General features: G+C 35.5%; 1 protein-coding gene across 1 annotated transcript; it reads right to left on the minus strand.

Annotated features, from left to right (window-relative positions):
• Window positions 1-10,612: 10,612 nt before the first annotated feature.
• LOC126756438 (endocuticle structural glycoprotein ABD-4) lies at window positions 10,613-16,976 on the minus strand. The gene is made up of 3 exons (XM_050469505.1): window positions 16,827-16,976; window positions 12,308-12,508; window positions 10,613-11,095 (listed from the first exon to the last, which is right to left on the minus strand). The coding sequence occupies exons 1-3, from the start codon at window positions 16,836-16,838 to the stop codon at window positions 10,883-10,885; spliced, it is 426 nt and encodes a 141-aa protein (XP_050325462.1). The 5' UTR covers window positions 16,839-16,976; the 3' UTR covers window positions 10,613-10,882.
• Window positions 16,977-17,431: the final 455 nt, after the last annotated feature.

Raw genomic sequence — 17,431 nt, forward strand, 5'->3', positions numbered from 1 at the left:
GACTAGTTCTCACGCGTTAAATAAATGAAATGAATATGAAAATCAGTTGCTGCTGCTTTTATAAACGCACCACCAATTTAGCGGCCGGTTGCGTTTCTGAGCGAGTCATTGTTGTTCGCGAGCTAACGGAAGCGTGGGTAAATGGAACGGTTGCTGAAATCTCGTTTAATTGAACGCATTTACTTGCAACAATAAAGTGTCGCATTTTACGATGTTGATATTGATGTTCATGGTGCACCAGTGCTGATGAGCTGAAAAGATGCGCAAACGAAAATGACGAAACTCATTCTAGGCCTTAGCTACGATACTGAAGAGTGCGTTACTTCTCACACTGGCAATGTCTGCCATTTCTTGTATTTGCAGCAGTGTTGGTGTAAAATATCCGTTATTGGATATATGTATGTATGCTACATATTCGTTTATGTATAGTCGTCTGTAAAAAGCGGTTGCATCAAAATGTCGCATGGTATTTAATATGAATAACTTAGTGTTTAAACTCTTATGTAAGGCAATGCCACTAATGAGTTGAACGATAAAAACTGTACAATGAATACGAAATTGTGGTACATCAAATAATAATGGTGTCGCAACTAGTCTAGTATGCCGATACAATTTTCTTATTCGCATGGAAGAGTTGGATTCAGTTTTTATGGAGTTTTCTAGATGACTTATGATGACATCCAAATTAATTTTATCGCCTTAAAAGTAACGTCCATTTGAAGCGATGCACATGTGCCAACGCTTCTTCTAATCGTCAAAACATATTTTATAGGCACTTTTTGAGATGGTCTTCAGCTCTCGCGTCGAATTTGTTTTGATGTCTTCAATTGAGTCGAAGCGTGTTCCCCGAAGTGGATATTTCAGTGTGGAAAGATAAAAGACACAGGGGGCCATATCTGGTCAATACGGTGCTTGCTCAATGATATTTGTTGAGTCTTTGGCCAAAATTTAACACACTCAATTTTCAGGTCGTTAAAAAATAAAAGAAATAGTCATCAATAGTCAACTCATACACTGACCGAAATATTCGACAAAAAGTTTGTTAGAAAACCGAAAATCATTATACATATGTAGTTTATAGAAGTTGACTGTGGTATCGACCCGTTTTTATCTATTTTTGCCAATGCTACATACTATTCATATGCCATAATACTAATAAAATGTTCCTTGAGGTTCATCAAAGTACCATCAGCAATCACGCGGATGTTAAATGTTTGTTATATGGGGGCTAGGTCAAGTTTTCTCCCAAACTTATTCATTTCAGGAACAAAGTTACATTGTTATAAGCAAACTATTATACTCTTAAGTAAGATGTTGCAAGAGTATAATAATTTCCCAGCAGTCTGAGATCGTAAGAGGAAAAGGTCCCTCCTATTGATCCTGGTTGAAATTTTAAGAGATTACATGGGTTTTCTCGGGTAAAAAACAGCCTTTTTCAACAATTTATTTTCTCATGTAAAAAATTAAATATAGGAAATAATAATAATAAATATAAAAAAATAAAGGAAAAATTTGAAAATTGGTTTTTTGGCAGACAATTTTACAAAAAATAAGGTTAAGTTTTTCAACTGTAAATCGAAAAGAAAATATACCATTCAATCAAAAGTTCTCACGTTAAAATATCCGATTTGTTTGCAAGTCAGCAGGCTCTCTGTTTGTTCATACCTCGACTTTCTGATGTTTTCAAAAATGTATTCATTATTATAAAATGGTACCTTTGATCAGAAAATGTAAAAAAGTATTTACACTTTTTACGTTTAGGCTTCTGCACTAGCCACTAAAAAAGTATAATCTCCGTCTTTCACAGTTCGTCCAAAAAATCAAAATGCTTTCTTCAAACTGAATTCAATTTTAGTTCTATATAGTACATAACTTAAGGGATCGTGTCAATGTGAATTTTTCGAAAAGTCAATTTTTTTGTTGCATTATCGGATAGTTCACACAATAGTAAACATTCTCTCAAATTTTGAAATTGAAACTCAACTTATTACGGTTGCTACAGCGTTTCTTGTAGAAAGGGAACAGAGTGGGGAACAAAGCGACTCCAATCTTTAAGCGCGTTTTTCTAAGAATAGTATTTTTCAAAACGGTTTCCACTCTCAAAAGAAGAGTTTTGAAGATATCTAGTTTCAATTTGAGCGAAAATGTTTAACGTCATTCGCTATCGCGCTATGGAAGCGTTTATCTTTTCTTTAAATCTTCCTATTTTCATCAATAAAAAACTGTCGATAAACGGGCAAAAATCGATATTTTTTGTTCAAACCGCCGCTATTTTGTCAAATTTCAAAAAACCAACAAAAGCTTCCATAGCGTGATAGCGACTTTCCTAAGGATTAATAATCTTTTTGAAATTTTTGTTTCAGACCAAAATTGCGGTCGCAATTGTGGCATCGTACAGGACCTTTTTTTACGTGTCATTTCAACAGTTAATTTAAATATTATGTACCCAATAAATAAACATAAAAACACTGTTTGTATTTGTCATGAATGACTTTATTTCTAAAAAAAAGTTGGTCGATTAGTTAATTTCAACATTATGAAAAAAATGGCGAAAATCAGTGATTTTTCAGAGGGTCTCACAGAAAAGATCCCTTAAGGACAACGCAAAAATTTGCGTTAAATTTTATATGACAGTTGCTATAAGGCATCAAAATTGAATATTTAAAAAAATAACTATTTTATATTATATTTCGGAAACTAATAGTCTTAGTTTTAAAAAATTGGTATCGTCGTTAAACACCCTTTCTCCTGAAATGTGAATTTACTTATATAACACTGTGGGCAAATATAATAAGACTTTTTAATGTAAATATCGCGCGAAAATCTATTGATCAAAATGTTTTTTCTTGGTTGTTATGACTGTCAGTGAAAAACAATACCAATGAACATCAAAAAATGGTCGGTGAAAGGAGAATCGACACACACCTGTCTTTCGATTTCAAAGCTGCTTTCGACAGCACGAAAAGGAGCTGCATTGCCGCGATTTTTGAATTTGATCCCCGCAAAACTAATACCATTAAGTGTTGTGCTGACGTTGAATAAAATTTATGTTGCCGAGCCGTTCGATACCAAACGAGGTTTCAGACAAGGCGACTCCCTATCGTGCGACTTTGCTCCTGGTTTTTTTGATTGGTTCAGAATTATCTTCTATAAGAGTGTCGAGAATGCTGTTAATGCCGACGATATTGAATCACCTCAACACCCGCGCCGTTAATTCTGCTTTCTCCAGGCTGGACAAGGAGGCACAGAAAATGGGTATCATGAAACGTATTATTACGTCAGAGATGAGACTTGATCTTTGCTTACGATCCGGAAAGAGACGATCAGTTGGCCGAATATCATGGCCAAGGTGAGCCCAATTCGATAAAACCACGTTTAAGCATGGCCACAAATCAAGATTATGTTGACAGTTTTCTTCGACTATCGAGTTAAGGTACAATATTAATTTCTTCTGGCCGAACAAACTGTAAACAACGAATACCATTTGAGTGTTATGCGTCGTTTGCTATTCGTAAAAAGATGAGTCGGATTTACGAGTTTTGCGACCACAAAAATTCGAAAGATTTGACGAATAAATTGCGCATTGGCCACGGCGAATATCGCATCCGATGGAACGATGAGCTGTACGAGCTATATGACGACATTGACATAGTTCAGCGAATTAAAAGAAAGCGGCTACGCTGGCTAGGTCATGTTGTCAAATGAAAATCATCATTTTTTTTTCATCTTGACCTTCAGTGTTATATCAACATCATATTCAACTTTTTTCTATTGGATCGTGGTGATTTTTGAAAAAATACTTCTTCATCATATACATAGTTTCATAGCGAAAAAATTAAACTTAAGATATTGTCCAACAAATAACATAATCGCTAAGCGGTTTCCAATGACTTTAGAAGAATAATAGTCATAGTTTTAAAAATTGATATCGACGTTAGCAAAATCTTCCCTGAAATGTGAATTTACTTATATGCACTGTCACAAATATAATAGACTTTTTAATGTAAATTTCTGCGCGAAAATCTGTTAAGACAGAAAATTTGACTTTTTTTCTTCTATATTGACATATGACATAGAAAAAGTCTCCCATTCGAAGCTGTTTTGTTTTTTTCATTGGGGCTTTTTTATGTGGCGGGTAAAAAGCGAAGCGTTAGAAAAGGTCGTCGGTGATAATTGTTTGTCGCGAGCAGGTTTTTTTGATTGGTTCAAATTATTCAAAGAAGGTCGAGAATGCGTTAAGGACAAACCTTGTCGCTTTCGCCTGCCAGGATATCATGAAACGTTTTATTACTAGAGATGAGTCTTGGATCTTTGCTTACGATCCGGAAAGAGACGATCAGTTGACCAAATATCGTGGCCAAGGTGAGCCCAATTCGAAAAAAACACGTTAAAGCATGGCCACAAATCATGATAATGTTGACAGTTTTCTTCGATTATCGAGCTAAGCTAGACTCTTAATTTGTTCTGGTGCACCAAACTGTAAACAAGGAATACCATTTGAGTGTTATGCGTTGTTTGCTATTCGTAAAAAGAGGTCTGATTTATGGTTTTTGCACCACGATGAAACTCAAACGATTTTGAAGAATAAATTAAGAATTTTAAAATTATGAAAAAGTCTTACCATTTGTTGTTCATAGTAGTACCTTCCGCATCAAATTTTTAAATTGACCAAATGTAAAAATCATCATATTTTTTTTCATCTTGACCTTCAGTGTTATATCAACATCATATTCAACTTTCTTCTATTGGTTCGTGGTGATTTAAAAAAAAATACTTCTTCATCATATACATAGTTTCATACTTTATAAAATTAAACTTAAGATATTTCCAACAAATAACATAACACTGCTTTCCAATGACTTTATTAAATACTACCTTACATGCACTCTAAGCAATTCCGGCGTTAGCAAAATCTTCCTCTTTTATCATTTGCACCGTCACAAAATAATGGTAATTATACTCGTACAACAACACATACAAAGTAAGACAGAAAATTTGACTTTTTTTTCTTCTATTTTGACATATGAGTATAGAAAAGTCTCCATTCCTGTTTTGTTCTTACAATATCTTTTTTACATTTGGCGCACAACCATTTCTTACTTTACACTACTGAAATGAAAGCTTTTTTAAAGTAATGATTTTCAAATTTTATCCTTTTTAACTGAGATACCATATTAAATAAAGCTTTTTGCCATAACCGCAATTTCACAATTGAAAGGAAAACTTCGAAAGACTGAAAAATCACTTTCTTTATTATGAATATATCCTTCGAAAAATTCGTTTGGTCCAATACCAAGAAAAAAGTCGATTTTGCCATCAGTCGAATTTGTAGCAACTCTTTTACTTGCACCGGGACTTTGCGCTGGCCAGCTCAGGACCTCAATACTTTCTGCAGTGAGCTATTTCTGCACATTTGTAGCTGCTTACTTTGGATCATAGTCATACATAAAAAACTAATTCATAGACATCGATTCGAACGCGAATGGTTATTTTTGAAAATGTTGAGGCATGAAAATTAGTCCATTCTACCATCTATTCTATGGTAAAACGCCGCACCGAGAAACCGCTAGACAGACCATCAAGCTACCATATTTTGTGCGTAAACATTGTTTTTGAGACATTTATTTTCAAAATTGAAATTGAAATTAAGGTTTTAGGTTACAAAGCAAATAGATAATTAATATTTAAACTTTTTAAAAACAACAGTCTGTCAAGTCTACTGGGATCCAAGCGGTTCCGCTCATCACTTGCGATTTTTGGCAATTTTGGAACAGATTTATTTTTATTTTAGTTTTTGTGAAATTTGTTTTTTTTTTTTAAATACAGTTAAAACGATGTCTTTTTTCCACGATTGCCAATTAATAATACTAACAAATAACCAAATTTGTGTGCCAAATATTTCTTTGTCCAATTAAATTTCGTTAGAGTGTGCTATATATATTTAGGGTTTTCACAAGTCTCATAAAGTTATAAGTTATAACGATTTAAGCCGTCCACAATTAAAAAAGCACCAATCCAAGAATGTACAGAGAATGAATAACTGACAAACTGTATTGCCATATGTGAGTGCCCACAATAAAAAAGTAAAAAAAATCGAATGTCGATTTAAAAAATCGATTTCTTGCCTCGAAAAATCGATTTTTCGATTAATCTATCTCAGATCGCCATCTCTAATTCGAACGCGAATGGTTATTTTTGAAAATGTTGAGGCATGAAAATTAATCCTTTCTACCATCTATTCTCACCAATGGTAAAACGCCGCACCGAGAAACCGTTGCACCGTTGTGCTTAACAATTTTTGTGGTGTATCTGAAGCTATGTACATATATGTCTGACAATTTTTGGCAATTTTATTTTTATTTTTGCTTTTTGCAAATTTGTACCCATTTTTTAAATACAGTTAAAACGATGTCTTTTTTCCACGATTGCCAGTTAATAATACTAACAAATAACCAAATTTCTGTGCTATTTCTTTCTCCAATTAAATTTCGTTAGGGTGTGCTATATATATTTAGGGTTTTCACAAGTCTCATAAAGTTATAAGTTATAACGATTCGAAAACATAGCATTGAGAATTGTAAATGTGTAAACTCATATTTGTGTGAAATCTAACAACAATTTTTTTAAACAAGTGGAAAAATTTATAATTTTACGATTTTACGATGCTTTACGACGGGTTGTGAGTACCCCAATTACAGTATTAATTCTAATAGCGAAGAAAACAAATTTAAGTTCCATTATCATTGATTTTTATTTTAAAAATCTGATTCGATTTATTGGAGTTATGAAACCAATAAATTTTGAGCACTAACTTCCTCCAAAGCAGATAAAGCGGATAGCCATCTCCACTCAGTTCTTCTCTAATTAATGGGGTTTGGAATGGTATATTCGATTTCCTTCCTTTATGTAATGAAAATACTTTAGTAAGTTTGAAATTAAAAAAATATATATATTTCTCTTTAAAATTTAAATTAGCACAAACTACTTGCTTAACTTTATGCTAACATTCGTCCACACACCCTATTCAATACCCGTTCGCTTTGAAATTTCTACTCACTTATAAGGCTATAAATTATGGAGCATACATTTAGGGTGCCTATACACATTGTTGATCGGAATGCTGAGCAAGTTTTTTCCATCAATGCGTACTGTTAATATGGTAAGTAATGTCGTACATCTATAATGACCAAAGTCAACTGGATCAGAATTTATTGACAATACTTTAGTAGTTCTAGTACATATTCTATACATTAGCACCCGTTCATTTGTTCATACGTAAGCACATATTTGATCTTATTTATTGTGAATGCAATAATTACTATCATAACGGCATTTCTTAGTTCATCTTTCTAGTGTTGTGCATATTATATTCAGTATTTTAAGTTATGACAGGTCTATCGCTGATTTGGAACTGTGGCTAGAATATTGGATGTAAATTACTAATGCTTACGTAGGTTGCCGTTTATATTTCGGGATTTGGCAACATTAGTGTTGCAATCTGGAAATGCACAATTTTATCGTAAAGTTTGACATTTTGACATTTGATATTTCAGAGTATTTTAATGTACGAGCGCCATTTGTGTTGTTCACAGTTACTTAAAATATTCTTTTCGATCAAAAAATTTAATTAAATCTCAAACATTTTCGCGCGATTATTTTTTTTACAACTTTCGACGTGGATTAACTCATCAAGAGTGCATAGATGAACATAATTCAATTTTAGAAGATGAAGCTCCGTCAAGGACCAGTGTTTATCGATGGTTTGGTGAATTCAATCGAGGTCGTAGATCACTCCAAGACGAGTTTCGGGAAGGTTGTCTAAAATCAGTGGTTTTTTCGGAAACTATTGATGCTACAGAGTTTGTCCGGAAAGTAATAGGACTGAAACGATTAAAAAAAAATGTATTAGATCAATCGTTACAATTGTTTAAAAACTAAAGGCGATGTGAGCCAGGGCGTTGTCGCGGTGCAACTTTCAATCGGCTGCGATGTCTTGTCGGACCCAATTGAGCCTTCGTTTGAGTCTCTTGAGGACTTCCACGTAAAACTTGGCGTTGACGATTTGTCCAGGAGGAACAAATTCATGGTGGATGATGTCTTTGAGACAATGAGTACGTTTTTACTTTGGATTTACTCGTTCATCAGCGACCTCTTCCCGGCCCTCCAAAAAGGCTTGGTGCCACTGAGACCCACCGTTTCTTGCTAAAGCAACATCTGGGTAAACCTGCTTGATCATATCAGACGTCTCTGTCGCAGATTTATCGAGTTTCACACTGAATTTAATCACGTACCTCTGCTTTAGCGAACGCTTCATTTTCGGCTTGCACCACTCACAGGAACACGTCGCGCGAAAATGTTGTTCTGACTCTCCAGGTGTTCGGAGACCCGTTCGTTAGCTAGGAACGCCCTCTATCGAATCCAGTCGGTGCGCGCATGCTCCGAAGTACAGTCGTGGCGGAAAAAAATCAGTCCTTTTACTTTCTGGACAAACCCTGTATTTGCAAACTGATATTGCAAGCTCGTCCCGTGAATTATTGTGAGATTATGGCAACTATGGACATTATTGGTACTGGCATACATTCGATATTGCTTGAACATTTGATTGTAAAAAATGGATCCCACATAATTTGTTAATCGCTCAAAACAATTGTGTCGATTGGTCGAGAAAAATGTTAAAAAAATACAACGGTCGTGCTTGGAAACACGTCTATGGCATCGTGGAAAGTGGTGAATCGTGGATTTATCCGTGGAAGTCCGAAAGTGAACAGACGTTGACTGTATACGTGTTTCAAAATGAGTCGAATCAAACTAAAATTGTCTGTGTTTCTGGAACAGCTGGATATATCGCAACCATGCTATAAAACAACATAGAGCAGTAAATTTAATGTAATACATAATCATTTGTTTGCCGGTTGCCTTTTTGATCAAGGCTGAAACAACTGCATCTGTGAGCTTTCAAAACATCGATCTGATTAGTCATCTACCGTAGAGTTCTGAGCTGGGAAAATACTTCCTTTTATTCCCATTCATAATAAGAAAACTAAGAGGTCAAGGCTTTAAGACACATAAGGCGATTGAAGGCGTCAGAACGCATCTTTTGGAGATACCTCAGTCAGAGTGGCAAAAGTGCTTCGAAAATTGGTGCAAACGCATACAAAAGCTTATAGATCTTAATGGAGAATCTTTTGAAACAAAAAATTAAACGATTTTCGATGATGAACATTTTGTGTTTGTTCTCGAGTCCCGAAATATAAAAGGCAACCTACGTATATTATGTTAGTATTTAAGTCAACATCCAAGTATTGCAAACATTTAGATATTGCTAGTGAAACATTTGCTCATTTATCTTGTAGAACTAGAAGTTATGGTTTCAATTAGATTTTCAATTAACATAAATAATGAAAGAAACGGGTAATAAGTATGACAACACCTCGTTACGCTGTCATGGAAGCAACAATAAATGTTACTGAATCGATGAAGAGGGGTACAGCTGTAATAAATATGCAAATATTTGCGAACTCAAGGAAATAGAAAAACGTTCAGCTTTAATTGAAACAAGTATCTGACAATATATGGTAAACTCCGAAATTTAAAAAACGGTTAAAATCCTTAGAAAATGTTAAGTTTACTATTGTAAGTTGAAATAAAATGATGAAATTTAATATTGTGAGTAGTGCGATTTCGGCCATTTTGATATTATACATTTATTGACAAACATTTGCAAAAATTCTTTTATTAGCACCAACACTAGATGTTACTCTAAAAAGGCATATTATCCGAACGTTTAAATTTAAAACCTCAGAAGTTTTTTGTTAAAAAGTTATCGCCTTGTTTGTAGTTCAACTTTTTGGGGATGTTGTCGTTGCTGATATCCGATTTCATACGGTATCAATGATTGTTACATTTTTTTTTCATTTTTATATTACAACAGAAATTATCACTTTTTTACAGACGGGGGACAAACGGATGAACGGATAGGCAGATACGGTATATTTTCTGATCAAACCTGACCCAGACTGACAAAAAAAACATTTTCACGTACTTTAATACAAATCTTTATTATGACCTTCAACTAACTTCAAACTAAGATTCCTGAGCCAATATAGGCATATTAAAGCGATGGATTCATAGCACGATCCCCGAAGCCAATTTTTCGAATTCGGAAACAGAAAAAAGTACCAAAGAGCCATTTCTGGAAAACACGGTGGTAGAGCCGAGGGTGGCCGTTTCTTGTTTGGCCAAAAAGTCAGCCAGAATCGTGATAGAATATGACGCCGCATTATCTTGTTGAAAAATCTGTGAATTTTCTGCCCAAAACCCAGTTCCGACTAATTTTTGGAGCTCATCCGCTTGATTGTCGGACTGTTTCGACATCATATTCATAAACCCAAGTCTCGTTATCAGTTATGATACGTTTGATGAATCGAAGGTCTTCAGCCACACGTTATCAATCATCTCTTTTACGAACTCTACTCGACCTTGTTTTTGCGAAAGTTTCTATTCTTACCTAAAACGATAACCGAGATGTGTTGAATTCATCCTTAAACCAATTCAAAACATGTTTTTAGAGTGTGTAAACTTTATTACAATAGTTATTTTCAAATATGTAGTAAACATGTAGGTATATTTTGTAAGAAGAGTATTGTCGTATAAAGTAAAGCAGCGTACATTATTCAGGCAGATTGGCTTTCCCTCAAAATTCTTATATATTCGCTGCGCTGTCTCTTCAAATTTCTGGCTCCAAATTTCTACAGACGTGTGTGCCGTTGTCTTCTCCCGCGTATGTATGTGTGTGTGTTGTGCTAATCATAGGTGTTGCATACTGCAGTTTAAATTCACAGCTTTGTTGTTGTTATTATTGTTCTATTTCCCCTCACGCGCTCTAACCTCTTCGATTGCCCGCAAATTGGTTGCTCTGATCCTGCGGTGGTGGCGCGGTGGCCAAGTAAGCGAGCGCCTTCTGTATGGCTGGTGGAATCGGTGGTGGAGTGGGCAGATGATCGCCTTGCGGTTGGAAACCGTTCTCATCGGCCAAATAGGTGATGCGTATGGGCACACCTTCAGGTGAGGTGTACGAGAAAGAGCCTTGCGCCGACTGCAATGAGAAAAGTCAATAAAAAAGAAAGAAGGCGCATTTAGAAGATGTCTCAAAGAAAATACAATGCTTTTAATGGTATTCAGCGCTAATTTCATTTGAACATCAATTCGTGACTCGCCAAACATTGTTGCCGAAGGTGGGTTAGTGGGTTTGCAGACAACCGCAAATGGCCACAAATGTCAATCTGGATTACCGTCGCTTCGCCGCATCGCTGAACCGCTGAACTGCGCGCTCGTAATCGCGGTGAATCATTGGGCAACAATGCGCGCCGGAATCGTGTTTGCCGCACCGCAATTTATGTGCCCGTGCAATGGCAGAGGCGAGCTTAGAAAAAAGTTACAAGCGCTGGCGCAGACACACTACGGCGCGCTTGAGGCAGGTTCAGCGTGTTGGCCTCACATTAGTGAATTAATGCAGAAATTGATCAAACAAGTGAGGCGCGCAATGAGCGATGAAGCGCCGAAGTTGGCTTACCGCTCAACTATGTTGTTGTTGGCGCTGTTGTTAGTGGTGGCGTCATCTGCAGACGCGGCTATGACCCGCCGCAGTGGTTTATGCGCACATTATTTCTCTTATTGACCGTGTTAGCGGCTGTGCAGACAATTTTATTGCGATAATGACGGCTTCGACAACACACACACATATACATATATACATACATACATACATTCAAGCATACATACAAGCATACACACGATGGCATTAAAATTTTCCGAAAAGCTGTCTGCAGCCACGTGACAAACGCCCACAGCCAAACGGAAAACCCAAATCCAAGCGCATGCGCCCAAACATACAAACACGTACACATATACTGACTGCATTACAACAACATTGACAGCAACCACATTTCATTGATGAAACGCTCCGCATTCTCAGCATTCGTACAACGAAGCGCTTGGCAGCAGCAATTTATTGGGCGGTTGCGGATCTCTATCGGCGTTTGGACCAAACGCTTCTTCAGCAATTTGTCTTAGCCCACTGACATGTAAGTAATGGGTGCGTTCCAAGTTCGTGAACCGCTATTCGCGTCCACAAAGCATAGTAATTTATTTAATTACAGCGAATATTTTGCTCAGCGCGCCAATTGCATTGATTTATCGCTGTTGTGGCAAGCAAATTTGTATTAAAATATAGTCATACGTTAACATAAGCATTTATCACTGCGATTTAGCAATATTTTACGCTAGTAAATGGTTTGTTAAATCTTACCGTTCCTTCGGCTTCGGAGCCGGCATTCTTCAAGTAGCCCTCCTCATCGGCTTGTATGCCGTTGCCGGTCTCGTACGAAAACTTGTATGAGCCATCGAAATTGACCTCTTGCTCTTGTCTTATTATGGGAATGGGTTCGGTGGTGGGGCCCTGAGGTCGCGCCAGTGTGACATCGAGCAACAAGGTGATCAACAAACTAATCTGTAAAAGATAGTTACCAATAACAAAGAAGCATTAGGAAAATATCTACATAACGTCACCTAAAATGCAAAATAACGTAACATCAGTTTTCAGTTTACAGGCGAAGGAAACACTTTACAATAGTAACCACTCATATTGAAACAAAATTTGAGTTTTGTTTATAAAATCGTTATATATTGATTATTATATCTGACAGCGATTTTCAATTTTTATGTTGATATGTTTGCATTTTAGGTGACGATATATACCATCAAATAGATGTATATACATATGTTATGTGTATAAAAGTCTTTCGTCATTTTATTGAAATATTTTTACTCAAATTTAATGAAAAGTATCCTCAAGTAGATTGAATTATTACTTAATCGTAGAGATTTAAAATATGTAAAAATAGTCCGATTGCTTTAGTTGAGCTTTAAATTGTCTGTTTAAATTGGCAGTTGTATTGGCATTGGAATTTACTGACGCATAAGCGATATTGAACGTAGTATATAAAATTATCGAAACGTTGGAATTACCAAAAAAATTACATAACAAGCTATTTTGTGTTAACATGATAGAGATCTACTCAAATTTGAGAATATTTAGTCTTGCCATAAAATCTATTACAAAGACTACCAGCAGGAGGGTTTCGGAAGGCGAAGTAGAGCAGTAAAGCAATACTCTCTTCGATGGAAAGCCTTAGAACTTCCTGCAAGATTCTTCTCCTGCAAAAAAGGCAAAAACCACGCAGCAGTGGCTTAAAAGCGAAATTCCTGGTTTCATAGCTGCAGACGATTGACTGTTTTAAAATCCAGATTTTAATCCATTGGTTTTCAGTTTGTACTCAGAGTTGAAGAATATGGCCTGCTGATTACTTCACAGAATATAAGGGAATGTAACAGAGCATATGGCAGAACTAAAGTGTTAACCTAAGGTTTCTGAAGTGATTATAATCTTAACTCGGAATAGTGAAAAGAAAGCGGTTAAAATGGTTTTATTGAAAGTTGTGTGATATGGTAAGTTTGCCTTGTCAACGATGAGGTTTCCAGCCACTCTTACAGAAGTTATTATAAAAATTTTATAATAATGGTAAATAAAGTATTCTCTCTCTATTAATATGCATGAGTTAATGATATTTTCTGTCAAATAGAAAGAAACTGTGAAACTCTCTATTTCTATCATAAATTATAATCGATTACACAGCTCTAAAAACATATTCTTCATTTTTAGATTACGCTGGAAATCTTAGCAAATTTTGTTTATTTTGTTTTAATATTGTTTAAGAATTTATTTATGAAATCATTGAATGTAATTTTATATTTATGATTATTTCATATCTACATTTTGATCAATTATCGGCTTTATTTTTCCAGTCATATTTAGGGTTTTGGGCAACTTTTTGGCGTATACATACATCACGTTGCCCACACTCAGATTCCTTACCGAAAATATATGAAACTTATGCGGAAGGTTTTAAGGTTTTATAAAAATCAAATTATCTAGACTTACAATTTACACAATATTTATATGCTCGCAGAAACAACGATGTCGCCAAATTTCTAAAAATCGGTGGAAGTAAATGGAAAGTAAGAAAGAGCAGATTTGAGAATCTCTAGAAATATCTGGATTCATTTTCGGTTAATTCTAAAAGTTATAGTGATGAACAGAGAGAGTGTGGTTCTACCTGCATCTTAAAGTGATGGAATAAAGGTTAAAGGGATCGTCATATAATGGCGGATTACCGCTAGTCTTCACAGAGTGATTGTCAAACACGAAAAATATATAAGAAACGCTCATAAAAGGAGGGGGACATTTTCAACATTTTTCTCTCTATTTATTTCGATGTATCATAATTTATAGAAAATTTACTATTTTTTTCTGTTTTCTGTAATCTTAAATGGAAGGAAAGAGTTAAAAGTAAGCGAGAGTAAATTTTACAAAATCATTTATAGTTTCACGAATAGCGAGCATAAAATATATCTTTATTTCTTGGGCAACAAACCACTATAGATCAAATTCATAAACATGCTCTGATGGAAAATTAAATTTTTTTATGAAACAGAATATGTTATGAAGTAGATACAAGTATATATTAAAAATAAGCAAAAAAACAATATGTCGATACTGATTTCGCAGAGAAAAAAATTCTATGAAATATGAGGAGTTTGCAAAGCTTGTGTGACATCAATTAATTTAACACATGTAAGGAAAGTTTTTGTTTTTAATGTTCAACTTTAAACCTTATTTGATAACCATTGAGTAGCTCTTGGTAATTTTCACAAAAAGCATTGCTGTAAGGTTTCGAACAGTAGCCCAATTCATTCATGTCACTGTTTCCAGTTTTGTCCTACGAGCCCACCGCCCTACTATTACATGGAGATGAATCCGCTGTCTTCTTGCCTTTTACTACCAAATTGCTAGATGACTAAGCTCTAACATTGGTAGTTTTTCTGTTTTGGCAAAGGAATGTTTATGAACACATTTTAAGGACCTTTAGACACTTTAATGCATATCCACCTCAACCAATCTTAACCATCTTAATATTAAAAAAAAAGTTTAAAACTATGCTGCTCTTACTTAAATTCTTCTCAGAAGTGTCCTGGAAGCAAGACAGCAATGGAAAGTGTTGCCGGAAGCAAGCAACAAGGAAATAGTGGACGAGAATGCCAAGAATGGTGTACGACTAACACTCGAAAACTTGATCATCATTGGGAAACCCATGCATTGTCTATACGAGGATCTGGATAGAAGCATGGTAACTGCAAAAGTTGTGTGTAAAATGGTAGATCGGAATTAAATAAAATTTTTATACGGACTTGAGAGAAGAGACTGTAGGAACATGATCAGAATACTAACTGGTCACTGTCTGGCGGCGACACACGCCCGCCGAATGGGGCGGACAGATCGAGAAGACTGCAGGAAATGTCGAGAGCACAGCACGAGAGAAACAATGGAGCATCTCTTGTGCACTTGTGCTGCATTGGCAAGACTACGCTTTAAGCATCTGAGGAAGAGGATTAGGAATTGAGGCTATATATTCTATTGAAATTCGCGACCATCACAGTCAGCCTAAAGGATGCCTACTCCCAACGCACCTAGTAACTGAACTCCATCTGGTATTGCAAAGGACCAAAACTGGTCTAAGCGTGGCTTATTAGTCTACCAGACTAACCTAACCTAATATATTTTAATATTAAACTGAGTCCGACGGCTTGTATTGTTAAGTACTTATCCAAATTTATGCATCTATGAATTTAAAGTTCGGAAAATATTCAATTTGACAAAGATTGAAAGGAACTTATTAAGAAAAACAGATACTCGGGCTCAAATTTTGTATTTATCTTTTGAATTGGCGTCAACTTGTAAAACGAAGGGAGGAACTTCAACAAAATCGTGCGATAAGAAAAAGAAAAAGAATCATTGTCTAACACTAAAATAGGCTGTCACGCCAAACATACCTACACGTTCTTAGTTATACCAGATGGAGGTTCATTATTCCTGCGAGCTGAAGTTTTTTTCAAAGCTTTAAGCGAAGTTTAATAGGGGTTTGATATCGATTACTGCTAGTTCATGCAGTCTGGTTTACTACGAAGCTCCTAGATATTTAAGCCGAATTCTAGAAAAGACCTGATAGAAACAGAAGATGTGGCAGCGTGCCCATTTACTGCACTTTCTACATTATATTTAATTTACTATCATTATTAGCATTGCTCAAAATTCTAGATCTACTGGAATCATTATTCTATAAGAAATATTCAGAAAATGTATCCAAGATTAATTTAGAGATTTTATATTTAAGAGAAATCTGACTGCTAGACAGAGTTTATAAACTCTTATAAAGAATAGGTGCTTCGGAACTTGTTTTCAGTTAAATATTTTCTAAGGTTGGTATTATTGTTAACTCGATTTGGGCCTTTGATCGCTTACTTATTATCTAGGAGTGGATACTAATCACGGGTCCTCTCCTTATTTAACACTTAGAACATATTTATTTAATATAGATACTTATGTTAACTGAATCTAGTGCTTTTAAGTGAGTATTAATAAAAACAGGATCTTTAGTATTAAAAATTGTTATTCTCATGTACGAGTCTGTATAACTGTCGTTTTTTGAATAATCATAAAGTTCAATGGTAAAAATTATTCGAATGACCGCTTATCATAGGTTTATTGAATTCCAATAAATATTTTCTACTTCACTACACTATCTTTCGGCTTCAACCACACATTTGCTTAGTTCACAGAGACATCTCTCCACAATAATTATTTTTTATATTTTTTCCAACGATAATCCTTGTAAACTCTCAAGCCTGTGTTTTAATTTTTTGAAACTTACAATTATTTTCATGATCAACTTTTATGTTTTCACACAATCAGGATACTTTTAGGAGCACACTAAGTATTTTTCTCTATCAGTTGTAAGGATATCACGCTTGACACAATGAAGGCGAGAATGTTCAGACGACACACCGTACACAGCACTTGAAAAGTGTTTGTTGTATACTGTGTGGCAAACAGAATGAACAGGAATATTTATACCAAAAGTGAGTCTTGAGCGCTTTGGTGTGTCTTGCGAGCGAAGATTCACTTGAACTTTGTGCACATTACAAAGTGCCACAAATACACCATTTAATGAATTGTTTCGCCGCTTCGCCGGCTCATAGATTGTGGCGGGCAGCAACAAACGCCTCGACAACAATTGCTATACGAACGCTGACAAAAGTATATGCTAAGTACATATGTACACACGTGTATGTTTGTATGAGGGAGAGTTGCTGATATCAGCAACAAGAACAACGTCCAACAGCAACAACAAGAGTGGTCGCAAGCACCAGCAGCAGCAATTGTCTTAGTGTTGCATAGTGTTGGAACTCTCAGCACAAAAGGAAGCAGCAGCCAAAGTCAAAGCGGCAACCAACGCCACTCGATAACCCGCTAGTC

Source organism: Bactrocera neohumeralis, chromosome 4, assembly GCF_024586455.1.
Source record: "Bactrocera neohumeralis isolate Rockhampton chromosome 4, APGP_CSIRO_Bneo_wtdbg2-racon-allhic-juicebox.fasta_v2, whole genome shotgun sequence".
NCBI classification, from domain to species: domain Eukaryota; kingdom Metazoa; phylum Arthropoda; class Insecta; order Diptera; family Tephritidae; genus Bactrocera; species Bactrocera neohumeralis.